Source organism: Apus apus, chromosome 14 (genome assembly GCF_020740795.1).
Source record: "Apus apus isolate bApuApu2 chromosome 14, bApuApu2.pri.cur, whole genome shotgun sequence".
NCBI classification, from domain to species: Eukaryota; Metazoa; Chordata; class Aves; order Apodiformes; family Apodidae; genus Apus; species Apus apus.
In genome coordinates, this window is record NC_067295.1 from 118,537 (window position 1) to 146,529 (window position 27,993).

Here is a 27,993-nt window from a genome sequence, read left to right on the forward strand (position 1 = left end):
GCCCGGGGAGAGAGGGGGCGGGGCCCGGGGAGAGAGGGGGCGGGGCCCGGGGAGAGAGGGGGCGGGGCCCGGGGAGAGAGGGGGCGGGGCCCGGGGAGGTTCCCGCGGCGCAGGAAGAGGCGGAGGCCGGGCCAGGACCCTACATGCCTTTATTACAGACTACCGAGCATAGTGAATCCATCATCCGGTCACTAACTACACATCTACAGCACAGAGATCTGGCGAGAGGAGAATAAACAATCATTAAATTATGAGATATGATTAAATCATCAACCAATAGAAAATTTATATAATAAAGCCAGAAAAAGGTGTAAAATATAGTTTACAATAATTATTCACATTCAAGGCTGTACATCAATACATACAACACCATGGCCCCGAACATGAATTCAATTCAAATAATTCATATATTAGAATTTAAATAACACAGACTGAACTAGAGGCCAACGAGAGCCAGCAAATAACCTTGTAAGAATAAAAATACAAAAGTGTGTATCTTATATCATTGCATTATTTGCTTCTGTTTTCACGAGTTCTTGGAGGAGGGGAGAGGGGGGATTGTTTTGTGGTGTTTGTTGAGGGGGGTTGGGGTTGTTATTGTGTTGTTTGGTTTTTTTTCCTTTTATCTGTACATCACAGTTACAGCTACAAACCAGGTAAAGAATATTACACACTTAGTAACTGACTGCCACCAACCTGAAAACAGCTAGCATACAACTATTAAAAGTGATTATGGTTCATCAGATACAGTAATTGTAAGTTCTTCTACAATTTAGAACATTTGCCACATCCAATCAGAGTTAGTACATGGTCATAGGAAGCCTTGTCAACTGGCAATCATCTACATTCACTGTCATGCTGACAGACAGACCAGGTTATCGGGTGCTTAAGAACCTCTCCAATTGTTTGCTGCGTAAGTCATATTTATTCTAAGAAAGAAGGAAACATTCTTAAATTACCAGTCTTAACTGGAAGCATGCCATTTTGGGTCAGAGAATGGGTTGTCTCTAAGCTCACTTGATCAACCGATGGACAATCTGTGTCATAAAGCTTTGCAGGAGCACTTCCATTTGATTAATAAAGTAATTGCATAAATTATTACAGGCATTCAGCAAAATTTCAGATATAAATACCACACCTACTTGTGTAATTCACTAGTAGAAAGAATTATTAGAATCCACAAACCACATTTTTAGGCAACTATTAATACACAAGTTCTCCCCTCAGCAAGGTGTTGAAATCAAATATTTTGTCCACAGGTCAAATGAAGTAATTGTGTTACATGTACAAGTTGGAAATCCTCAGGATTCTTCAAAGTTCCCAGCACAAGATGTAACTATATCAAGCACATTAAATTAAGCATCTTGAACTATGTAAACGGATTACATTATCATATCTGTTTCAACCTACAGAGTTTTTTCCAGGCTGAAACACAGCAGACACTTCACAACTAAATTATCTCAGGAGAAAAGCAAGTGGAGCGCAGCACCACCTGATACTTCAGTGTCTTCAGCATCCAAGTGCTTAGCAAATGAGATCTTAACAGGCAATATCCGTCTGCTCACAATGCCTCAACATCACATCTGAAGCAAGTATTCCTTAATACAAATCCTTCCTAGAACTGGACTTTAAGTCCAAGGGTCATAACGTCATCTCTCCAGTTTATTGAAGTAGTTTTAAACTTCCTGTGACTGGGCTGGACACTGAAGAGAACAGTGTGATTCAAAAATCCCTCCTGGCAGTGGTACTTAATCCTTTCTTAAAGTCCACCCTATGGGAAACAGATGCAATAAACACCTTCCTGAAGCTCAAATCCAAAGCAAAACAAAGTTACATTACTGACCAAGTTATTTATAAATTACTAACAATTGTTCAAAATATAAAAGATGGAATGAATCAAACAACAGATTGGATTTTCAGTAGGTGTGCAGTGAGGAGCCTGAAGTCTTCAAGTGCCTAACTATCTTTTTTGAGCTTTGAAAGACCTTAGATGAAAAGCAGAGAAATTAACTGGCTTATCTGCAGCTCTGAAGAACACTGTACATTTCATTCCATGAACTCCCATGAACAACAGGAGAGATCTTCAGGAAAAAGATCTGAAGCTTCCCCACTCCAGGTATAACCATTTAAAAGAGGAACCAGCCTTTCATAGTATGCAGCACCTGCCAGTGCACACTTAAGTGGACAAACTGGTGAAACATACTTAAATCCACATGCTTGCTTTGTCATGCCTCACTCTACTGCCATCTTTCAAAACCACAGATTTCACAGTCCAAGAAAGAAAAAATACCTCTCCCAGAATAGTTCCAGTCCCTTCCCAAAAAAGCAGCAGCTAAGGAAGATGTGATCTGGAACACTGAAGTCCTAAGGGGAGGGATGCCTGTGAGGGATGCTCACCACTTTCTAATGACAGAATTGTCAAAAGAAAAAAGCAATACTAGTACGCAGACATCAGACTTCCAGACATCATCTTGACAGCTTATTGCTATCAAGATTTCTTTGGCTGGATGCTTTTGGTGGACAGAAGTCTGCTGAGAGAGGATTTTCTAGGTGTGAAGAAGCAGAGTAATTACTTTGTAATGGCAAATTGACTACAAGTCTAAATAATACCAAAAACATGTTTAAGCACTCTTAGATTTCCACCTAGTGAACGAGCCAATGGAGATCATTCACTTTCCTAATGAAGTTAAGGTGCTTACTATTAGCACAGTAACTTTGCCAGACTTAAGCGAGGCCAAGTTTTGTCACACAGAACAGCAGTGGCACCATTCATTTCCACCCTGCCAAACTCTCCTGTATAAAGTTGGGGATACATCTACACCTCTATACCAAAGATTAAACCTAAAAGCAGTAGGGTTGCCTCCCTTGGACCAAACATACAGCTGGAATTTAACAGCCAGAGAACAACAAATATCATCTTGGCTAGAATGGTAAATACAGGATTAACACAGGCACCGACAGAAGGTGTACTGTGCTGTCCAAATTTTAGTGACAAGGAGTGTACCTTGTTATGTGATGAAACTGCTCATGATGCAAAGGGAATGGTGTTCTGTCTTTCTCATCTCAGCCATTTTACAGGACACTTCAGCTCCCTTAACATCAGGCTCTGTAAGCCAGTGATTTGCTTTTATCAAGCCTGTGTACCTGGTGGGATAACAGAAGACTACAAGAATGGAGTTCCTCCAAAAGGCCACTGCACTCTCTGCCTTAAAGACTGAACGATACTGGAAAAGCTGAACTGTCATCCAGTTCAACCACATAACAGAGATTAAGAAATAAAAAATAAATCTCCTTAATCCTGAAAAAATATCCAACATTCATGTGTTTTCTAAGAAATTCTGATAAACCACTGCTTTTAAAACACTTCTTCTAGAACAGTAGCCTATGACTTTTTTCAACATGCAATGAAACATATCTTTTTGGTGGAAGGAAAAGCATATCATAGTATGAGACCTCAAAATGCAAAGAGGTTGTAGGTATAGAAGGTGAATAAATAGGTGTGATGCTTATACTGCTTCTAAAACAAGGAAGTAATGCCTTTGTCCAGACCTAGGTCCTTCCTCTATGCAAGGCTGAGGAACACGGGCATGTTGAAAATACCATTAGGGAAGTTGTTTTTAGCACATAAGAAGTTGTCTGCAACATTACAAGAAATGTTTGACCACAAAAAAAAACTTAATTTGAAGAGGATAAAGGAGATAGATATGATTTTTTTTTTCCATTTTACAGATATGCTTTACGTACCATATATTTTCCCCTTTGTAGCAAGATTTTCCTTTGATTTTTAAATCAGATTACTTTATGGATCTAATATTTTATAGCTTATTTTTTTTCAGAGTTGCTAAATATTTGGTCAAGGACTGTAAATAGAATTTGTACATCTCGTTAAGCAATGAGACAAAAAAGGTCAAATAATTAATTGCACAAAGCCTTCGCACTTTCCTCTATCCAGGTAAATAGGCTGACCCCACGAAAATGCACACCACATGCACATCCTGGAAAGAAAGCTTCTAGCCCTCATCTGCTGAAAAGGTGAAAAACTATTTACTACTTCAACAGTAACCTTTTATCCCCCATAATAACTAATTTTTTTTGTTAGCATCAGTTAAAAGCATGCTGGTTTGTTTATTGTTCCTTGATTAAACACATATGTGATTCATATTAAAATCTAAATTGAATGTTTAAAATAGTATATGCTTCAGAAGCCAACATTTCAATTTTAGAAAACTTTCACTGCCATGTTGAGCATTTTACTCTTAAAACCTGTATCATTGGAGCCTGTCTGCCAGACACATACATCTGATTCATTCACATAATATTAAAGTACCACATAAATCCTGCAACCAGAACTATATTAGAAATTACACAAGGGTGCAACTGATCTGGCTACAAATGCCATATACGAATAAGCTGGGGGACTGTGAGGAAAGGAAGAGAAAACAAAGAGGTGGTGCTTAGGAGAGGCATATAAAAGCTCCCTGATGAAATACAGTTTAATGATAATCTGAAAATCACAGAAAACTCCAGCCCCATAGAACACAAGGCTGGTACATGATTCGGTGTGTGCGTGTGGATTGGTTTTAACTCATCTAAAGTGAAGCTGGTAACGCAAAATGTCTATCCACTAGCCTGCAGCAGAAATTGAGCTGAAGTGCACAAAAGCAAGATCTTCACTGCAATGATATGCATGTGGAAGCCTCAACAGAAGCACAAAGAGCGAGCAAAGCGACCCTGAATTCCATTAGGTTTTTGCTTTTCTTTTTCTTTTTTTTTTCTTTTTTCTTTTTTTTTTTAAAAAAAACAAAACCAAACCCAAAACATTTCAGACATATGCTTCCCCTTGAGATGGTAACAGGTGGGTTGAAAAGATTCCTCTGATCGGCTGCACACGGAGTTCTAGCAGCAAGTAGGGAAACTGGGAAATTTTGGATGAGCTTTACTATTTAGCAGCATTCTGGTGGTATCTGTGCCGCCAAACTTCTTGTATCTTTTTGCACCATTTATGAGCATTCCCACTCGGGTCCATCAGGTAATATGTCCTGTTTGGCTATAAGTGAACAACAATTTAAATGAGTACTCCAGAGTTTAACAAAAAAGCAGTAGTTATTCTGCACTTACTAATAAAATAATGATTCAGAATCAGCTTACAAAGTTTCCAAAAATCAAATTACAGTTGGATAACATATTCCTGAACAACCACACATCTGGCATCTCCATATTGTTAAGCAGCCAACAGACAATAAACTCTTGGTACACTCTTTGCGATCCACCATATGCAAAGGGGACTAAATTTTAAGTATCTTTAAGAACTTCCCTCAAATCCTGAAATCCACTTATAAATTTACACATGAATAATAAAAAATACACTTGATTTTTGTGGGAAATGTGTATGTCAGGGTTTTTTTTGGGGTTGGGTTTTGTGCTCGTTTGGGTTTTTTTAATAAAAGCCATCAACATTTTATTTAAGGAATTTTCTCCGGAAAAGTTCACTTGTTAACAACTCAAAATAGTTGTCCAAGGATCTTAGTGCAACTTACAAATAAATTCAAGACACTTACTGTGTGAACAAAAAAGGTTTTAAAATTCTTGGCTTCTGGCCGCAACTCTAAAGACCAGGGGATTTCTCCTTTCAGAACTTTGTTGACAGGATCCACATAGTACAGGTGGGGCCCCTCTGTGAGCAGTAACTGGCGCCGACGAGCGAACAGACCCTTGGGAGAGAAGGAGCAGCAGCAATGCAAACATAGCATGAGGAAAACAAATGTAAGTGTGTAAACCTCTGAATGTAACAGCAGTGGAAATAAAACAGCTCATTGATAGGATAGTAGGTTTGGGAGACTTTTTTGGTCTTCCTTTTGCTTTACCAGTTTGACCTCACTCCTGTTTAGGGGGCTGCAGTGCACTCCTACTGCACAGCAATATGCAGGTACTATTTTATGACAGCATCTTCAAATTCTAACAATACATAAAACAACTAACTGTACAGAGTAAAGCAAAATGTATTTGTCAAATATTTCAGCACAAAAATCAATTCTCATGATTTTGTGGAGAAAATCAGAAACAAGCAGGCAGTAACTTGTATAAAAGAGAACCTGCATTACTGTAAAGCTGACACAGACTGTCCCTGCTCATTTGTACCATGTTAGAGTTAACACTTCAAGCTGCTCCACTGTCACCTCTGCCTCTCTCAGAACACAGGCACTAGGTGGATCCCGGAAAAACACCGTGGTTAAGGACAATATGGACTTGTATTCTATTTTCTGATATTTGTGGCTTGCTCCACATGCAGACATCCATCAAGACAAATCATTTAGTGGGCTGTATAAGACTGGGAGGAAGAGCATCCATAGTACATTTACTTTCAGCCTTTTCCAAAAATCAAAAGCACACTGCTAATTTACAAAAAAACAAATACATTCACCAGAAAACACTACATTTAAAAAAAAAATAAACAAAACTATTTGACACTTACAAATAAGTTAAACAAGGAAGTTTTAAAGCAGGTTCCTTATCTATGCTGCAACTCTGCAAAAATGTGAGAGATGAATCTTGTTACAGGGAATGAAGAAAAGCTCTTACCTTTCTTTTATCCACTGGACCCATTTTTAGTATTAAGTTATTTTCTACAAACTGATGCCTTAAAAAAACCAACAAAACTATTAGTCAAGAAGTAATTCATCCACAGGAACAGTTTTTTTATTATCATCTTCAAACAACTTTTCCTGTCTCTGCCTAGTGTCTCCTTTCCTGCCAAAGAGTCCTGAACAACTTTACTGGATGAGCTTTGCACTCTTCCTCATTCCATGTCAGAGGTTTTTTTCTAAAATCTGATGGGGACAGAATCAACAGATTGGTTAGATATCAACAGAACATTATCTTTAAAAAAAACCAAAAAAAAACCCAACAACCAACCACTTATGGCAACTGTAAGAAAGGAGCCTTTTCTAGTTCTAGGACTCCATAGAAGGAAGACATCTCAGCACTGGTTATTAGCAACATTTCTGCCTGTCTTATACTTCACCACATCATCTAGACATTGCAAATTTTAGAAAAATAGTATTAGGGTTTTTTTAAAAAATAGAAGTCAAGAAAAACCTGGTTTCTAATTGTTTGCTTGACATTATTAAGGTAACTTATTTTTCTGCATTCCTTAGTGCTGTGCAAATACCAGATGTGATTTATTCAAAGATCTTACCAAGGATTTCCACCAGCCTGTTTTGCCAGAAGTAGCCTCTTTTCATCCTCAGAAAACTGTAAATCCAGCTCAAAGGAATTGTTGTCAAGATCATGAATATACTGTTCAATATTTCCTCCTGATGTCTGGGGTGTACTTGTCTCTGGGGCAGACATTGAATGGGAAGAGGCAGAACCAGAAACTTGCATGCAACCAAACTGACTCAGGAGATTGTCATACTAAATGAGGAAACAAAATGAATAAATTTATTTTATTAAAAAGCTTGTTTTCCACTAATTGTAGCTTATAATTTAAGAGTGCTTCTGTTTATAATGCTTTTGGGCAAAAAGACAGGCTATTCCCTATAGAATAACAGGCACTTACCCAAAAAAAGTATGCTTGGTCAAAAGCAAGCTAACCAGGTTTTTTTCCAAACACTCACCTTATCAGAAAAAAAAAGCTGACTAGTTCAAATTTAGTAACTGAATAAATATTAAATAACTGAATATAGCAATAGACAAACATACATTTCCATAACAGTCTTCATCATCCTCTGACATAGCAGGTAAATATGCTGTAAGTTTCGGTGGTGTCTGAAGATGTAGGTTTTCCCACACAATGGATTCAAAGAAGGGGTGAGCCTTAAGAGGTCCATATCCTCCCATTTCTTCACAACCTAATCTGTTGGTAGCATCTAGAACCTGAGATAATTACAGTTAACATGCATAAAATAACGACAATGAAGGGGTGAGCACCATTCACATTTGCACAGCAGTAGATGAAAACTTAAATCCAACTCTCACTGCCCCAACCACACATATCTAGATTATAAGGAGATTGCTTATAATACAAGATGTTATTTGTATGTTTTCTTAGCAACATTTTGTATTAGACTAGCTCAGAGCTACAGAAAGGAGCACTTCTTTGGGTTCACACAACTTTGTGGCTTTGTTTCTTCATAACAACAGAAGCAAAAACAAAGAAGGCCTGACAGAGTACAGCTCATGTAGGTACAGCTCAGCATCACATAGTAGAGATTCAAGAACCTGTGGAAGCTGGTGTCAAATATCAACCTTTCAAGCTCCCTAAACCCACACTGTTCTCAGGATGCTAACATAGCCTGGACCTTACCATTCAGCAGCACTGGCCTGGCCACAGAGCTGCCCTGGACACGGACAGTGCTGCAGGGCCACCAGCAGCGGCTGCATTTGTCACCAACAAGCACAAGAGCCCAGGTTTCCTCCTCAGACCCCACCTCATGCTAACATGTTGGACTGTTGAACTTCACAAAGCTTATACCATCCAAAATGTTCTCTGCATATTCATGTTAGTGTCGTGGCTGTATCTAACTGATGAGACTGAGCTATTTTTTTATTCTGTCAATCATCACACAGAAATTCTTTGCCTGGTAATATTAAAACATTCAGTAAGAGCAAGGAAAGTGCAAGCTAAAATGCAAGGTAAGTTGATTTACACTGTAATGAATGTCTCCTCATGACGTATAGAATACTGTTTTCAACTAAATTATTCATTATACAGCTCAACAGGAATTAATCTGGGTACTTTGTAAATCTAAGTAGTTGAATCTTATGTGTAATGCACAGTATTTAGAACCATTTGCTTCCACTTCACAGAGAAACATTCCTTGCACACACTTTAGAATTCAGATCTGAAAAGACATAAGTAATCTAAGTGCTGTTTAATAATGGATGTTGATTTTCAAGACACTCCCCTATGCAGTCAATAATGCTCACAGTCATTATTTTTATAAAGTTTGCAATAGAGTGCACAGAAACTTTGGGAAGTTACAGAAGCTGAACATATTCAATGTCATCAAACCATTTAACAGCAGCAAATATTTACCAATAGCTTTTCAACCAGGTCTTTTGCCTTGGGAAAAAATTTTTCTGGAAAGTCATATTCCAACTTTATTATCTTCTGGAATATAAGATATTCATTTCTGCAAAAGAGGAAAATATTAGCTCTTGTTATTAGTTCTCCATGGTTCCTTCACCTTAACAGTGCATAACCTGGACAAATACTAAGAGAAATCTAAAAGTCAAGTCACATTCCCATAAATCTTCCTCGAGTAAACAGGTACAATCTTCCAAGCCTCTATGATCCTCAATACTGAGGTGCCTCACACCATCTTCTCATAGGCACAGGTACCTTTATGGTTGTGCTGGTTTGAGGATTTTTTGGTAGGGAGAGAAGGGCCCCAGGGGTGGCTCGGGTAAGAAGCTGAGAAGATCCCCCTGCTCCAAACCAGCCAAGGAGCCATTAGAGGGACAACAGATGCACCTCTGCCATTAACTTAGGAAAGAACTGAGAGAAGAGCTGAGCAGAGACAGCACTTAAGAAAGAAGAGCTGAACTGGAGAGGTGAAAGGCAGTGCTGGGGTGAAGATCCCGTGGTTGGTGAGGAAGAAGGGAAAGAAGGTGCCCAAGCACAGGTTTCCCTGCAACCCATGGCGAGATGGCTGCTGTCCCCCTGCATTCATGGAGGAACATGCTGCAACATTCCCTGAAGGAGCCAGGAGGGATGAATGTGGATTTGCTGCCAGCGGCCTGGGATGCTGCAGCTGTGGAAGCCCCCGGGCAGGGGAGGTGCCTGTTCCCAAAGCCCCCGTGACTCTGCGGGCAGCGCTGGAGCAGCTCCGGGGCTGGTGGGAAGGGCTGACAGAGCAGAGGTTGGTGGAGGACTCTGCCATGGGAGGGACCCTGTGGGGAAGCAGGGCAGGACTGTGAGGAATCCTTCTTCCTGAGGAGGAAGGAGCAGCAGGAACCACCAGCCTGTGAACTGACTCTAAACCCCATCCCCTGACCCCCTGTGCCGTTGAGGGAAGGAGGGAGAGAAACCGGGAACAAAGGGATTTGGGCGGGAAGAAGGGAGGGGTGGGGTGAGGTGTGTGAGCCCTGCTCTGGGTGGGTCTGTGTCCTGTGGGCATCTGGTTAGCGTGAAATTAAATTATTATTTTTCTCCAACTTGAGTCTGTTTTGCCCAGGACCTTAATCAGTGAAGAAACCTCCTTGACTTTGTCTCACCCATGAGCTTCTAGTTGAGTTTGTCCTCCCCATCCCAGAGTGTGTGTGAGGGGGGAGTTGAGTGAGTGGCCACAGGGCTGGTTCTTTGTTGTCGTGTTGGGCCCAAACCACAACAACAGTATAAATTACATGTGTAAGCCTAGGATAAATTAAGGAATCTCTCTTAATAACTCTAGTCATATCTAAGCATCTTCATTATATCAAAAGGACAAATAAAAACTGGAATGACAACACTGCACCATGAGAAGCAGTACTTCAAAACTGACAGCAAAGTAAAAGGCAAAACCAAGTCAATACGTTTATGATCCATATGTAAACAATTAGCTTAAATCTCTTACCCAGCTCTAAATGGAGGCAATCCAGCTACAAGCTGATATATTATACATCCCAGAGCCCAGAGGTCAGAGCTTCAAAAGAAAGAGGAAAAAACATAACATGTTTTCCTATAAGAAGTCTTTAAACTTAAAAAAAAAAGTTTTAAGCTTATGCTAGATAGAACATAGCATGAACACACTGGACACACCCGCCCAGCTTAATTTCCACACTATTTTCACTTAATTTCTTGACAGAAGAGTAGACTAGCAGCACAGCTTTGGAAAAGAAGTACACAGTAATAATTTCACAGCAACTGACTTGCATGTGTGCACAACCACCGAATCTCAGTCAAAAGAATTAATTGGTATATAAGGAGACTACTTATTATCCACTACCACAATTCAAAGATGCATCCAACAGCCTGTAGGTTAACATCAAGAAACAATTTAAATAAGGCAATAAATTTCTCATGGGTATCACTCATACCTGGCACACAGTTGAGCTTTAAACCGTTGCAAACCCCAAGCAGAGCTTAGCAAGATAAATGCAAGTTGATCTAAGTACAAGTCAAAGAAAGATGAAGCCTTTTCTCTAACAGAATGTGACATTCTGTCACCTCTACAGCAAGAAGTATCATATGAGAATAAGCTTATATAAACCAGAATTAAAATAATTGCATTATTTGTATAATAGAAAAAGTTGCTGATCATCGGTAAGAGAAATCCAACTTCACATTACACATCTTCTCCTCAGAACACCTAATTCTGACTGTACAACTCCTGAAGGTAGATGAACTGAGGATAGCAGCACTCAGACAAGAAACAATACTTGTGAGGAAAAAAGTATTTCAAACTTTTAACAAAACCTTTATACTCAAGCACCTTGTTTATTTGAAACACCAAGCTTGCTTGTTTCCTTTTTTATCCCCTCCCTCCCATTTGATAGTACCCTGAACATGTCAGTGAAGTTCTGAAATACAAGAGTCCTCACCTTTTACAGGCAGATTTCTCTGTCAGCAGTTCTGGAGAAACATACTGTGCTGTCCCTACAAATGAGTTTGCCCGTGCTGGTGAGAAAATGGAAAGAAATGAGCAAACACAGTTATGGAGAAGCCAACCTCCGGCTTCTGCCTCTGTCCCCACCCAATAAACAAAAAACACAAAGGCAATCCATTGCTCCAAAGAACCCACAGGAATTTTATTTCTCTGCCCATTCACAAAACCTGCTTGGAAGAGAAAAATCAATCAATCAATCTCAGTGATATCTAACTGGATAAAGAAATTAGGCACTTCTGCACTTTGTTAGGTATAAAATCCACCAACACAAGCTTACTGCTTTCAAGTAAAAAATTAAGTTTATCAAGTTCAGTTCAGTCTAGTGCTTTTATCAGGCATATTTGCAGCACAATTGATAAGATAATACTAAGCAACTAGTGACAAAAAAATTCTGTAACCACATTTGAGCAATTCCAATAATCATTGGAATTAAATACAGAAGCAGAGTAAAAACTTAACTGTTTCATCTGAGCCACACTAACTGTTTCTACTCTTGCCTTGCAAATTAAAACTAATTTGAAGTAGTTTAACTTCCCACTATATTTGGTGATATAGCTGGGTATACTACTACACCAATATTACCTCTTCTGACAATCTAAGCAGTGACAGTCAAAACTGTTTCGAGATCTCTCAGGGACTTTGTTAGATAAAAGATATAAGATAATGATACTTGAAGGTTACAAGTTGTTAAATACAGCAAACATGCATTTTCAAAGAACCACTTGCTATGGTTACCTGTGCCACATGATGAAGTAAATAATGCCATACCTTGTCTACTATCTGCAGATAATACTTTTGCTGTTCCAAAGTCTGTTATTTGAATGTGCATATCTTCATTTAGCAAGATGTTCTCTGGCTTAAGGTCCCTGGAAAATACAAGTTTTCATATTTAAACAGCACATAAATCAAAGCTGCAAAACTGTATAGTCACAAAGTTTTCTTTGTCTAGCTCCCTATCTTAACAATAGTACTAACACTAATGAAATGCTATTATGCTCTCATTAGCTTTCCACAAAATCCACGTTTGCTTTAGATTTCACAAAGAACATGTCTAGAAAAAACACCTTGAGCATAATCAAATGCATGTTGGTCTCAGCTTTACTACCTGTGAATTATTCCTTTCCCATGCAAGTACTCCAGGGCTGATACAATTTCAGCAGTATAAAACCTAGTACAGGTCTCATCAAATGAGCCAATTTTGCGTATATATTTCAGCAGCTCTCCATTCTTGGCATAGCTAAGCCCAAAATCTGAATGTAAGTGTAGTTAAGGTCTACATTCAAAACAGTTTCTTACATGTCTTAACAACCTAGTACAGAGGTCCCAACACCTTAGCCTAGCTAAATTTGAAGTACTTCCAGTTAGCTGAATAATGCATTTAAACTGTACACAGCTTCCCTCAGAGAGAACTATTTGCAGTCACAGCAAGCATTCAACCTAAGTTTAAAATTGCCCCATCATCTTGGAGAGTTCCAAAAATCAGTCTAATGGTGAATGAGCCAGTGTTCACATAACCAAGGAGTTCTGCACATCTGCATGTGCGTAGGTGCACACACAGCACTGCCAGCAGCCTCTGTGAAAAACACAACTGCTTACTGACCCCAGAAATGGGCTGATTTACCCTTTTACCCTTGGCACACCCAACCTGAAGCATGAACTTTTGGAGGAAATTCACATGATTAACCTTTTCTTCACAAGAAAAAAAAAGCTGACTGCAAACCAATGAGCTTTCAAGATGTAAGTGCACTTTGCAATTATTGCTAGAGAGAGAACTTGGGAACAGTGACTCAAACAGAAGAATTTCAGCTTTCCATCATTCAGATTATTCTGTAAGCACTGTTACATATTAAAAAAAATATTTCTAGCTGTTCAAATCAGAAATAATAATAAATATAACTAGCTACCCCTATTTTAAACACAATAACTGGTGTTTTGCTGTACATATGATAAATAAAACACTTTAAAAACATGTCTCATAAACCTTCCAACCTTATTTTTTTTTTATTATTTTAAACTTGCAAGTCACCCTTCAGCATCTACCACATAGACAATATAAGTTACTGTTTTATTAATCTCCCTGTCCTGCAAGCCACCCACTCTGCTCTTTGAGGGGCCACACTCACTCTATTTGCTCAATTTGTGTTAAAAGTATTACTGCAAAAATTGCATTGCAGACATTAAGATATTTTAAATACCTCAAGTTACTTTCTTCATCCTTTAATGTTTCAAAGGAACAAAAACTTGGGATTTTATGTTTTAAGAAAGTTTTACAGCAAGTTTTAAAATGTAAAGGATACATAGCTTTTCATCATCCTGAAAGGTGAAGTAGAGTTTCACAAAAAAAGGGTGATCCAGGCGGGACATGACGTCTCTCTCTCGTGTCACATATGGCACCTTGTTTTCTTTTATGATATGACGTTTTTCTAGTATTTTAACTTAATGAAAAAAGACAGAGTGAAAATTCAGAAGGTATGACCAAAGGAAGTCCATTTAGGTAATTTGTTTCAGGGGGGGGGGGGTTGTTAGAAAAAAATTAAAATAAAACTACTGATTCTGCCTGTTGAGCAGGTGTTTTGTAGCAGGACTACTTTGATACTTTATTTTTAAGAAGTTCATGGTGAAACAGTCAATACTTACTGGCATATTCTCTGGAACTTGCCAATTCTCGAGCCAAGACAACCTGTTGCCAGAGGAGAGAAAATACATTGTAACCATTCATTAAAGACATACTAACATTGATTTTGATCTTCCCGAGACCAAAAAACTCATACACCAGTGAACAGGGAACATTATTTAGAGTCTGTGCTGAGCCCTATGAATGCCTTCATTTACAAGGGACATGGTGCTAACTTTCAGAAACCACATGCAGAACCTAAGTGTTTGACTGAAGCAGTGTGTTCTGGTATACTCAAGAGGCAGCAATTCTTGTTGGATTCTCCAGGGAAATCTGCAAGTCACAAACTAGGTATTTAAGTGCAAATTACTCTTGATGCACGAGAAGCCTGCTTCCTAAACTCCACAGTAGACTGTACAGGAAGAACCAGAAAAACCCAGCAGTTAGAGATCAACAATCAAAAGGTATACACACCAAATTACATGTGAAAGATATGAAAGAGACGTGAAAAGATACAGAAACACTACTTATTGTTTTACAATAGAGCAACTACAAAAGCATCAAATGGAAGTACTAATTCTTTTAACACTTTGGTAATTCATTCCTGTGCCATGTCATAGATGTGAGAAGTTAGAAAATCTATTCAAGGCTACTGAATACAAAGACATGGAATTGTGGTTCATTAACCCCTTGCGGGCTGTGACACTAGAGGCTGAGAAAGAAAATTGGAGAAGTATCACTGTTCTAGGAATCTGCCCTAGGAATCCAGCAGCAGCTTCTGCCACAGACAGGACACCACACAGAAGTTCTTAACATTACAAACTCCTAACCCAGTTCCAATCCCTTATATCAAAATTTTAACATAACCCGTTATGCTATCAAGCTTACATTTGAAAGCAATGTCTCCTAAATATCCCAAGCATCAAGTCATCAAGATGCAATGGAATTTCTAGTGATTTTTAAAGGTACTTGAAAAATCAGCACCCATATTTAGTCCAACACTTGATTTTAATAATTAAACTTAAAACCACTATGTCCCAATCATTTACTCTTAACTCTGGAAAAAACAGCTTGAAATCTCAGCAATATCACTTGCACAATAAATGTTTAAGTTCATCTAAGATATCTGGCAGTTCTTATAAAAATTAAAGTTACCGTTGAAAAAGATCCTTCACCCAGAATTTTCCCAAATTTGAAGTCATCAGGTCGTTTCTTTCGAGGCTGCGGGGGCTGCTGCCCTGTATGTTGTTGCAAGGAGTTTGAGCTAGACCTTGATTCAGCTGCAGTGGCCTCCATGCTAGATCCCTGTCTGCTGCCACAGGTGGAAATGACAGATGGAGTGCTGGAATCTGCTTGGTTCCTCACCATTGATGGGGATGAACAGGAGCATAACACCACGCTAGGCTGGATTGGAACAGCATCATACTGAAAAGGGAAGTTAACCCATTATTCCCATACCTCCAAACAAATACTACACATTTCACTTTATTTCCATACAAGCATCCTATGCAGTCCTATTTGAAAGGGTAATCATTAAAATGTCTTTAGGAGGGAACGTCAGCACTTATGTTGAACAACTCTGTTTAGGTCATGGTACACACATATACAGCCATAAATCAAAAGTCTGAATGCTTTAATTCAAGAATGCTTCTTTCAAACTAAAAAAACCAAGCACCCTATCATCAAGGTATCACATTTCACACCATATTCTCTTACAAATAACATGGTATTTAAACTTTATTTTGTACTTAGAGGTAGAGCCATCCATCCAATCATAACAAGTAGTAGTTTTCCTGAAACTAAGAGAACTATCCAGTTACGCAAAGAACGCCAAAATTCACTGGTAACATTAGCTCAGGGATGCAAGTTTCAAAAAAATGTAAATGAGCAAGCAAAGAACGAGAACTTCAATGGAGGCAAAAGATACAATTCTACATTTTTACTTGGAATCTCACTTTCTCCAATAGTATTTCTCTTTAATACACATTGGGGAAGGCAGGAAGAAAAGAGTGAACAAGCTACAAAATGCAGATAAGCTGGAGGGTTTAATAATCAGCAATATCTAATACTTTTTTAAAGAATGTTCTCATCCATGACCTTTTAAAACAAGGGAGATTGCACTATTTAAATGATACATATGGTCACACAAAGACATGCCAGTTCCAAAACAAAGAAACAGATATAGACCAGAAAATAGCAAGTACAAGAAGATACACTCCAAATACTAATTCTTGTAATATATACAGCAAAGAATCTTTTGGTGCCCTTTTATCAATTTCTCCAAGTAAGACCAAGGAAACTTATCAAGCTGCTTTTCCTCCCTGTTTGTAATATACCTCCATGAATCTGTTAAGACGTCAGCTTCGTGTTTTACTTGAAACTGGCCAGAAAATAGGTACAATAGGAGACCTCTGCTGAACTACTTCTGACAATAAAAACTCACATGCTATGCAAACAGAGGGAACATTTAAGAAATTAACGCCTTGCCTGAACATTATTTTTTAATCTCAGTATTCTAACATACAACCAGCAGAATGAAACTGTGACTTAATGAAAATATACTAACCTCAAAACAGATGTATCATACAACCCTGACCTAGTCTGTAACATACATCATGTTGATATTCAAATTAATATTACTTGTGACAAAAATAATTTTTTTCCCATTAATTTCAACTTGATTCAGAACAACTTTCAGCATTTCTATCAGATACATCTTTAGAAGGGACTTGGACTTGCATTCTGTCATGAATATGGATTTAAAGCATCTAGTTCTCAAATTAGCAATTACTGACTTGACTGTGCTCTATGCAGTAGGGAAAAGTAGCCCTTGTTTGCTGCTAAACTTCTTCCAAAAATAAGATACAATTCAGATATGTACTTTGCTTACATATTTAGTGGCATTACAGAACAATGAGACAAACATGTTTCTAAGCCTGCAGACATACTTCCTAATTTGAGACAAAGGCAACAAATTCAAAGAGTACAGCTAAGACTCTCCAGTTATGGAGAGTGGAGAATTAATTCCCACAAAACTGAAAATTAACTATTATTAAGCTACTATTCTACTATATTCTAAACAGTATCTTCCAAGAAGCACAAGGGAGGATTCTTCCAATCTGAGCACAACCTACTTGCTCCAGGATTTGTATCACTCTTTAGGGCTTCTTCCAAGAACTATGACTACATCAATGGGGCAGCAGATCAGGAACAGGTAACTTTTTAGTTACCTTTTATTAGACCTTTGTGACACAGTGGAGACTCATGAGGAATTGGCCTATAATGACAGTTATTTGCTATATTTTGAACAGCTTTTTTGGGGACAAAGAGGGGGGCAAGACTGGGGGAAGACCTGGAGATAGATTCTGCTTTTTGAAAAGCTCACCAGCTCCCCCAGGAGAGCAGTGTATGCCTGCACTCAGGATCAGCCATACAGCATGGCAGAGAAGAAAGTATAGTGACACTTCTATTATGAAAACAGTACATGTACAATAAAGCATGTGTGCTGTATGTCACAATTCCTTTTATGCAGGTATTTTAGCTGGCACCTTCTTCAGACTAGTTATTGTCCCTAAAGTTCTAGCAGCCCAGATGAATCACCTTTCCTTCAAACAGCTACTCAGACAGCAGTCTCTATCAACATACACAGCAGCTAGAATTAAAAACAGATTGTACTCTTTCCTATCAGGAGTGCTGCCAGGCTGACACAAGAATGACTGCTTGACAACTTAAGTGATACCAATATAAGAAGTTTCCCATAAACCAAAATACAGTAAATAAAAAGCACATGCACACAGACTAAATACTAGGATTTAAATAACTAAGTGGCTCCCAGTCAGGCTATTCTAGAGCAACTGAGGGTTAACAGGTAAATAAAGTAGCAGCATTGTGGGGGATCTGATTAGATTCTGCAGCTAGCAAGACAACCTTGAAAAAAACCAAACAAGAAATAAAAACCCAGAAAATAACCAGAGATTACTGAGGAAAAAAAGGGGAGGAAAAAGGTCTTGGTGCACAGTATCCTTGTATTTCCTTGCACAGAATCTGAAACTAAGTCACAATGAATATCAAGTATAGAAAAGTCCTAAGGGAAGAAGAGACAGTAGTAAAGGACTTTGTAGGAAGAGGTTATTTCCAAATAAGATATAACATCAATTAGTCCCCTAACTTCTGTTTCTATGATTCTATGAAAGTCAAGATTAAGAACAAGGACAGAGGAAGATGCAATAAAGTATCAGTTACCTAAGAAAAGCCAAAACTATGGTATGTTGCACCTGAACATTTACAGAAAAGATCACTCACACACTTGTCTTTCCACACTATTTTCATTCAGTATTTTGTGCCCTGTACTATTTACCTTCTCAGTTTTATTTTAAAACATTCCAAAAAACAGGTCTGCAGAGACTATACATGTTTCTACATTTATGTCTTCACACATGCCAGAGACATAATACAGACTAGCTCGTCCATTCTAGCCTTGTACAGCTATTCTTTCACAAACATCAAATTTAAGATTCTGCTTCTGCTAGATAGACTTTTAGTGATATAGGAAGCCAATCAGTGAAGAATTTAAATACCTTTTAAACTGCATCTGCAGTACTAAGAAGCCTGAGAATGCTCTCCTTTCAACAATTGTAAGTATTTCTCAGCAGGCAACCTAGCAAAAGTACAGACCCTCACAGAACAACAACAGGCTTCAGTACTGCATGTCATGGATCATCGTGGACCGCACCAAGAACCACTGATCTAATCATTCTATCTCTGCTTTTAAAAACTAGTCTCTACCACCACCTTCTCTCCCAAGCTATTAAGGGTGCTGTTTCTAATCTACCTCAATATAGAAGTTGTTTCCTTTTTAATGCAACATACTCCGAGTTTGATAACCTAATAAGGAAGAAAATAACAAACCTGCTGAAGGTAAGTGGAATTAGAGATCAGACGTATCAAAATCTTCATTAACTAATTTTCACTAAATCACTAGAAACAGGCTTCCTTTTATTTACATGCCATGTGAAGTAAAACCTCATGTTTTTCTTTTCCCCTCTTGCCTGCAAAAAGTAGAAACAGACTTTAAGAGAAGAAAACTTGAACCAAGCAAAAAGCTCACTAGACATCACTGCATTCTTCTTTTCATGCTTTGCTCGCTCCTCTTTGTACGAAGACCCAGCCACATGGAAAGCTCCCAGCTACCTAAAAAGTCCTTTAGCTTTTGGAATCCTTTTTGCAATTCAGCATTTTGACAGCACCATCTCTCCAACTTTTAATATATCTAAGCATATAGTACACAACAGACAAATCATAGAATGGCTTGGGTTGGAAGGGACTTTAAAGATCATCTAGTTCCAACCCCCCTGCTCTAAAGCAAGTATAACCACAACTGCAACTCTACCAGCTTTTCCCATCACAAAATCAGCAACACTGCCCTGCTGGTACAGTTCTGTCAACATTAACAGCAGCAAAAAAATACCTGCAGAGACTGGGCCTTCTGAAGCCTCCAGTACCTTTTGTCATCCTAACTGACATGATACTGAACCTGAAGTGACTGTGAGTACCTTTGCTGCCACTGAAACTGTACTACCAAATTCTCATTTCTGTTACAAAGGAAGTCTGTGTGAATAGGGTCCTAACCTGTCGCTTCTCTGGTAACACTGAGCCTACCTGCTGACTGCATTACTGAACCTCTAGCTGCATTAAGACATAGGGCAGACACGATCCAAAAAGCTCTTCCATCCACTTACCTATAAGAACGGGTTTTTTAGAAGCAGACCTTGCTGAAGTATTATGTACACAAAGCCACATGAGCTGTACACCTCAACTGGTACGTTTGTTTTGATTATAAACAATGCTGATGGGACTGTATAAGCTAGAACACTGGAACAACCTTATTTCAAATGTGTTTTATGGTAAACTGTACTACAGGTCTACCAAATGAAACAATGCAGATAGGCATCCATAAACCATTTGACTAGCATCATATGTCTGAAATGAAGAATACTGTTGACAAAGATTAATACAGGGCACAAATCTAAGTAAAATTGAATACAATCTTAAGCAACTTACAATTAATTGCCATCCCAAAACAAGGCTCTCTTCCAGTTCACACCTGTTGACTCTCAAACCAAAAAGGTTTAAAGAATAACTGCATAAATTCAAAGACTGAGGAAAAGAAAACAATAACACCATCTGGCAAAAAAGTGTATCTCTTAAAGCAACTTACAGCTTTTGGTAAATTAGACAAACAGTGAGACCTCACACTTGTTTCTACCAAAACACGATTACAAAATATTAAAATATTGTCGAAGAATTAGGGGTAGGAAACACGTGTACAAAGAGCTTAAGCCATTCCATACCTGAATACACAGAACTAGAAAGCATCAACTAGGAAAAAAAAAGTCTTACTGCCACTAGTACTGTGCAAACATTAGGGAGAAAATCAAAGCAAGCCAGTTTCAGGAGAAAATCAAGATACAACTCCTGGAAAATCATTTAATCATCGGTCTAGATTAAGCTCCTGAAATCTGTGTTTATTAAAGAATCTGACTGTTTTAGTCTTGCGGTATCAGAGAATACAAAACTCTAAAACTGTGTGCAATTAAGGAGGAATAAAGGTCTTTATTTCACATTGAGAAGGTAATTGCTTTCATTGGACAGGCACTTTGTAGTTTCACAGGTAAAGCTGACTTGCTGCTGTTTATCCATACTGATACTCTGCTAAGGACAGTTTAAGTTAGATAGGCTTGGCCTGTGAGGTTTTGTAAATTATTTTGATATTGTCACACAAGCCCAAAATTCTGAAATTGAAAGGAATAGGAAGGGAAAAAATGAATAGCTAGGCAGCTACATTTTATATACTCTTTTGATGGCACACGTGTCAGAGGGTTGACAAAGATGCAACTGCATCTGATAAACATCTTGTATCTGAAAAAGACCGTAAGAAGAGGCAATTAACAGATATCATGCACAGTTTTCTCACTGGCCTTCTTCCCCCTCATATCTCACAAGGAAAACATTTGCCTTCTCCAGGTTCTCCAATACCTATTTGTGACAGCCTCCACTTCAAAGGCTAGAGTGGAACACACGTAGAGGTTCCAGCCTATTCCAAAAGAAGAAAAGCAACCCATCAGGTCAGACACTAAGATGGACCAGAATGTACGTCCTCAATCTATTCCTCAGAGAACCTAAAAAGAGAATGCAGGCTAAAGCAGGGTAGTTCAGCTACAAGAAATATAAGATACAAAGAAACACGGATTAACCATCACAAAATCCAGCTGAAAGCCCCACCTTGCAGGGCAGAGAGCAGAGCAGGGGCAGCACCTCCCATTACACAGGGATTCCATCCAGGAGTGGTTTGCAGGCAGCACAACAATTACCATGTATCCCTATCAACATTCAATACCAGTTTCCCTTTCACAAACTCTGGCTTCACCAGAATAGCAGCAAGTGATGTGCTTCCACAGACTGCACCCACATCAGCTCCCACGCCTTATACCCTATACCCTCATGTCTACCTATGCTCTGGACTTCTGCCTAAAAATGGATATCAGACTTTCTGGTAAGTGACCACAACTTGTTCAACCTTTCTTAAGGCAGATAACTCAAATATCTGACAAAATCATAACAAAAACAGCAAGCACTTTTAAGACCAAACATGTGTCTCCAAAAAACAAATGAGGCACTTAGTAAAAACTGTACTGTTACAAAGATGCCAACGATATCTTCCCAAGACTACAGGATGTGTTTTTCTACAGAAAATTTCTTTGAAGATCATAGTAAGGCTTTTTCTTCAAACTGCAGTAAACAAACCCTATTCCAAATATCAGTTATTTGCAGATACTAAAAAAGCATTAACATCAAACCTTATTCTTCAGTAGCTCAGTGGTTTAAGTTGTGTAAAGCTGCATCAGCACTCTTTCAGCCCTCACTGTCTCATGGTATGTGAAGATCACTGCAGAGAACTTAAGATCTAGCTCATAACCCAACCAACTCCATCTCTTGAAGAAACCAACCATTACCGTCAGCAAAACAGAATGAAACTAAACAATCTGACAACACTGATACTTCTATCAAGGTTCATAAATGGTTACTGATTACTACATTTGAAAGAATGGACTGAAATCTCCTATTTCAAACATAAAAGCTATTTTAACACAACTTCATTTTGCAAAAGAATCTGAAGTCATACATCTATTTGGAGTAAATTTTCGCATCTCAGAAATTACCATATGAAAAACCTGTTGCTTAATGGAATGTTTTTATGAATAAATCAAGCCAATTTCAAAAGTATTCTGCTGTACAAAAGGAGGACTTTTTTTGTTGTTGTTTAAACAGGCTGCCATGCTCTTTGGGCTCTGACCCACCACCACAACTATGCTCACCTTCATGTGCAGTGGCATTTGAGACCTCTCCAGTGCTGGAAGGTAAGAGTCCATTGAATCACTGCATAAAACTGCTCCCCCACAATAAAAATAACAGAGTATCTTGGTAGAAATTACCATAACTAAAAGCAATTATTTCCTTAAAAATAATGTCCTGGCAATACATTTCAAGATTAAAAGTTCTAAGTATTAATGGAAGGAGAAAGCTTGAAGCAGATAATTCTTCAATTACACAGTTCTACCTAAGATGGCTGAGACCTTTGCAACAGTGGGAAATGCAAGCATTAAAATAATTCCAAGTGAAGTAGCCTGCTTGAAGTATTAACAGCTCTAATACAAGTTAAAGAAAAATTACAGTTACAGAAAGGTAATGTTTAAAATATTTGTGATAAATCATCATAAGACATACTTATTATACAGCAGAAATATACATAAAGCCCTGGCTAAGCCTGACATAATGCCATGCTCTAATAACCCTTGAGAATTTGTTTAGGAAAAATTGGGGGTTTTGGGGACATTTATCTGTATTTCTGTAAGGCATAAGCAGGTTGTTAAAAAAGACAAAGTACCTAGTTGGCAGTAGTTTGCCTCATGTTCAAAAATCAATTTTGGAAGACAGAAGTCCTGTCTTCAAAACATAATTGAGAAGATTAACTTCAGAGAAGAATCAAAATTAATTTGGTTTTCTTCTTAAGCTTTCTGGATGTACATCCTCACAAAGTTCATGGTATACAAAGAAGTGTTTTAATGTTTGGGGGGATGTACTGTATTGTTCATATAAAACAACCTCAAAATAACAAAACAAAGCTCAGCTCTGACACTCCCTTCATAAGTGAACTGATTGCCCTCCACCAGTTTCTTACTTCCTACAGCAAATCCACAGCAGTTTATCCGTGCATGATGAGGAAACTGGACTCATGTTGTATCAGCAAAACTATAACCAAAAAGCTCAAGGATTTGGAAGCACGGAGAACACTTCTACATTGCTATACAGTTTTGACTCTTCATTTGGGGAAGAAAGGTGTTCTATCCACAAGACTGATTTTGTTTCTACAGAAATGAGTTTCTCACATACAGAGCAATGTTGACCCAAGCATTTTAGTCAATGCAACTGCATTTTTCTCAACTGGACAGCCTTACGCATAGGGTGGTGTCTCCTGCTACTAATTTCCAGGGTTCTAATTCCAAAGTCAGGTAGGGATTAAAGCCAATGAAGGGATTTGTAAGAATCTGCGTATCAGCCAGTGACTGTCTGAAGCCTCCTCTACTACTAAGCAGAGCACATATATTCCAAGCACCTTCAGGGGCAGAGACTATTCAAGGCCTCCCTGCACCACCTCTCCCCACCCCCCAGCCCTGAGCCTCAAAACAGATCAGAAACAGGAAACCACAAAAATCTCTAAGAACCTAAAGTCAGCCTATGGCCCAAATAGCTCTATATGTAAACAAGTCATTGAGAATTCATTTCACACAAACAGATCCAGGCCAGCTCACAGGAAAACAAAAGCCATCTGTAACTGCAATAGCCTAGGTCACATTCTGCACCCCCAGTTGCATCCTGGAGCACCCCAGTGCAAAGAGGTGCAGCAGAGCATGAGGGGCTCATGCAACCAACACAAAAGGGCTTCCTACACCAGGCTCCTTGCCAGCAGTTCCAGGAGGCAGAGAACAGCTTTGGGTGCAGAGCAGAGAAGTGGCCACACAGAGGTGGCAGTACACAGATGGAGCGTACAAAGGTTGGACAGAACAGTTAAGAACTGTAAATCATATTTCTGCAGGATTACTAAAGAACAGAATTAACAGCTAGTATTTTAAAGTACAAAACAAGTCTCCACTTCAATATTTAGTCACAAAACAAACCAGTTACTTCCTACAGTACTGTTGAGTAGAATCCATGAAGTGTGACAAATAACGTTCTAGACCAAACAGCTAACTTTGTGCACACTGTGTTCAGTCCTTTCATATGCTTTCATAACTTAGTAACCTTCCAAAAGCTTACCTGCAAATAAGATGTCAGAAAAGGAAGTGGGGAGGCAGAAAAATCAGCTTGTTCCCCTTTTTTGCTTCTTTATTACTTATACATAATCTAACTTTTCCACCTGCAAAAAAAAATTTCTCATTTGTAGTACCAGAAACTGTAATTCCTTGGCTTCATATAAATTATTCAAAAAGCTCCAATATGAGGACCTTGGGGAAGGATTTTTATCTTTCAAACATAGCATTTTCTGAATTTTTATATTTCCATATTAAAAAGTAATTTCTCACATATTTTCTGACGCCATAAACATGCTAGTTCTACAGCAATCCATATAGATTTTCTAGAAAAAAAATAGATGAAACACAAGTTTACTGTTAAAAAACAGGAATTACTAAAATACTTCACATCTTCATAGGTAAAACCTGGTTTTATTACTTTGCCAGGTTATTACTTTTTCCAGTATAACAAAGTGACTGTGCCCCATTCTGTACCAAAATTCCTGCAAGCACTTCAATAGGCAGCAGCCCTTTCCAAGTTCCTCCTGGAGTGCTGCCTTCCAACTGACGTGCTTTAGGGAAGCATCAGAGCCTGTAGCGTGTCTTACAAATCCAGCTGCAGCAATCTATGTCTAGAGTTTCAAGGGCTAAGTGAAACAGACATTACTTCTAGCACTGCAAGTAATGGACCAACAACCAAAATATATTTGCTTAAAAATATACTACCTACACAATGGATTCACTGTTTAGTTGAGCATCACTGTTACATCCAGATTATTCTCTGGATTGTCTCCTTTCCAATAGCTACCAGGACTTCCTACAAATGCATCTAAAATTGCACCTCCTAAGCTTCTTCCATCGTTTTCTCCTTCAGGTACCATCTCAACATCTGCACCTTTTACTGTTTTTCTATTCCTGTAGTCTGCTTTGGTAAGAGGTACAAAGAAAACCTAACCCGGTTAAAAGCCTTTGCATGAGTGATATGACCTGCAGATCTATAGACTAGTCAGAGCCTTATACCGAAAATCCAAAAGAGGAGAATGTTAAGCAGACAGCTCTGCAGGGAAAACCCTTTCAACCTGCCTAGAACTTTTATACCTATCAATTACTACCAACAGGACTCCTACCATAGCCTAGTTGAATTCCCAGCATAGATGCAAAACTTACTCTATTAGGAACTCAGTTCTTTGAAAAGTGTAGTTTGCATCAATTCCACAGGTAATAAAGAAGACAGTAGGGGTTTTGTTCAGACATACCCATGACCAAACTATAGGTTTTATCAGCATCAGAAACACTGGCAGAATCTAATTGTCACTGGAAAAGACAAACTCTTCAGTGAAGATGTTGCTAAAAATGAAGATACAAATAACCACTCTTCCAGACTCTTCATTTTGAGAGGAAGAGCACTTCTTGTGTCAGACCAAATATGCTCACAACGAAGGCATTAACAGCAAGTAACTAAGACCACACTGACACCTGCAACTAAAGCAGCACTAAAGTTGTTTCCTTGTTTCAAGTGCCACTCTCTCCTTAGTACCATGTCTTCAGGAAATAGTAGAATGTTTTAGGAATTGTCCCCACATACACAATTTTTTTAAATTAACTGTTTTGGCAGAGGAATGCTGGAGTATTCCTTTTGAAGCTGTGCTCTGTTCCCCCACCCAGCGTTTTGCGTTTATAGTAAAACAACCACAGAGCTAATTAACGTAATTAATTCCATCACACAGACAATAACACTAACTTGCTCAGTCTCAGAAATATTTGATTTCTCATATTTGATCTAATCTGAATTACAAAAAGGTTATCTAGCTGAATCTGTCTGCGACTGGCAGCCAATACACTCACCTGACCAGAGAAACACTAACCAGGATGGAAGAGAAGGAATTAAAAATAAACTACCCTAAAAAATATTTTAGTTTTAACAAAAATTGTTGTCAACCTTGTCCTTCATTCATTCTTTCTCTGTACTTTTCTCTTACTGGCAGGAACCTAAAATAGTTATGAGAAAAGAACAGAAAATGAAGTATTTTAGAGAGAAAAAACTGGAAAGAGAGGCAACAAGCAAGGCCAGAAGCACAAAGGGAAGCATACTCCCTGTTTAAATGAGTCCAAGTAAACAGAAGTCATCTCTGATGCTGGGAAGGAGCCACATGGAGCTCTATCAAGTGGCAGGAAAGCAAAACTAATTCCTTTACTAATCAAACATTGCTTTATTTCATAATTCTTGATGCAGTATTACATGCCCTCCCCTGCAGAGCTATTCCACATAATAATTCTCATCTTAAGTCAACAAATATGTAACACCCTGATGAAAAAAGCAATGAGCATGAAGAAGAGGAATCACTGAAGCAGGACCAAGAACCAACGCAGCTCTGCCAGTCTCCATGCAGAAGACCGTCCTGAGCCAATTCCAACTTAGGAAAAAGTTTCAGGTGCTACAGATGGAAGCTAAGGAGCTTACAACCGACAGAGAACACAGACCCAAAAGCAGGCACATAAGGATAAGGAACATATCGCTGCCAGCTAGTTACACTGGCATCAAGGAAAGTAAGTGTTTATTTTTGTACAAAAGCGCTCTTTTCATAACGAATTTCTACATTAACTGGACTGCACGATCTACAATGCAAACTAAGATCTACCATTACCACTTGTGCGCATCAGCTACACCTGCCCCTTGCAGCAGGCAGGGCTGCCAGAGGTTCTGCGCTGTCAGGCTCATGTAAACAACTCTCTTGGAAACGGCGACATCCCACACGACCCTCAGGCTTCTCTCCACACACGTCTTCCCGCGGCAGAAGACACCGATCACAGAGCAACACGGGGCTCCCCCGGGGCAGCAAGGCCGGCGCTCCCGGGGCGGGCGGCCCGGCCCGGCCCCGCCAACGCCCCGCACCCGGAACCGAGAGCGCAGCTCCGCCAGAGGCCGCGGAGAGGCCGCCTGGGCCGCGGCCCCGGCCGCGCTTCCTCCCGCCGCCGGGCCGAGGCCGGGCTGGCCTGGCCTGGCCGCCGCCGCCGCGCTCGCCCCGCGCCCGCGGGCCCCGCCGGCGCCACGGAGGGGACCGGGCCCTTCCGCGCGGCCCGGGAGGCGGAACGAGGGCCGGGAGCAGCCGTGCCGGGGCGGGCCCCGCGGAGGGCAGCGCTCGCCAGGCCGCCCTCCCTTGTCCGGGCGGGAGGGCGACAAGCCCCGGGGCCGCCCCCGAAACCGCCCCGCGACCGCGCCGCCCGGCAGCGCGCGGGACACCGGCAGCGCGCGGGACACCGGCAGCCGCCCCCTCACGGGCCGGCCCCGGCACCCGGGCCTGCCCTTTCCCCCGCCGCCTCGCGGCCGCCCAGCCCCACTCACCAGGCGGGGCCCGGTGCTGGCCATGGGCCCGGCGGGCGCGGCGCGCGCTCCGCTGGCTCCTCGGGCTCCGCGCGGCACGGGCCAATGGGGCGCGCGCGG

At 39.7% G+C, this 27,993-nt stretch overlaps 1 protein-coding gene across 4 annotated transcripts; it reads right to left on the minus strand.

Annotated features, from left to right (window-relative positions):
- Positions 1-131: 131 nt before the first annotated feature.
- On the minus strand, positions 132-27,993 carry PDPK1 (3-phosphoinositide dependent protein kinase 1). 4 transcript variants are annotated; one of them, XM_051632281.1, is made up of 15 exons: positions 27,895-27,968; positions 24,577-24,676; positions 15,358-15,627; positions 14,226-14,268; positions 13,886-14,023; positions 12,694-12,838; positions 12,357-12,454; positions 11,524-11,599; positions 10,557-10,625; positions 9,038-9,134; positions 7,702-7,875; positions 7,196-7,413; positions 6,580-6,637; positions 5,559-5,711; positions 132-5,047 (listed from the first exon to the last, which is right to left on the minus strand). In XM_051632281.1, the coding sequence occupies exons 3-15, from the start codon at positions 15,568-15,570 to the stop codon at positions 4,940-4,942; spliced, it is 1,590 nt and encodes a 529-aa protein (XP_051488241.1). In that variant the 5' UTR covers positions 15,571-15,627; positions 24,577-24,676; positions 27,895-27,968; the 3' UTR covers positions 132-4,939. The 4 variants fall into 4 exon arrangements, with proteins under 4 accessions (XP_051488241.1, XP_051488243.1, XP_051488240.1 ...); XM_051632283.1 differs by lacking the exon at positions 24,577-24,676 and having other exon boundaries at positions 132-1,771; positions 27,895-27,993; XM_051632280.1 differs by lacking the exon at positions 24,577-24,676 and having other exon boundaries at positions 27,895-27,993.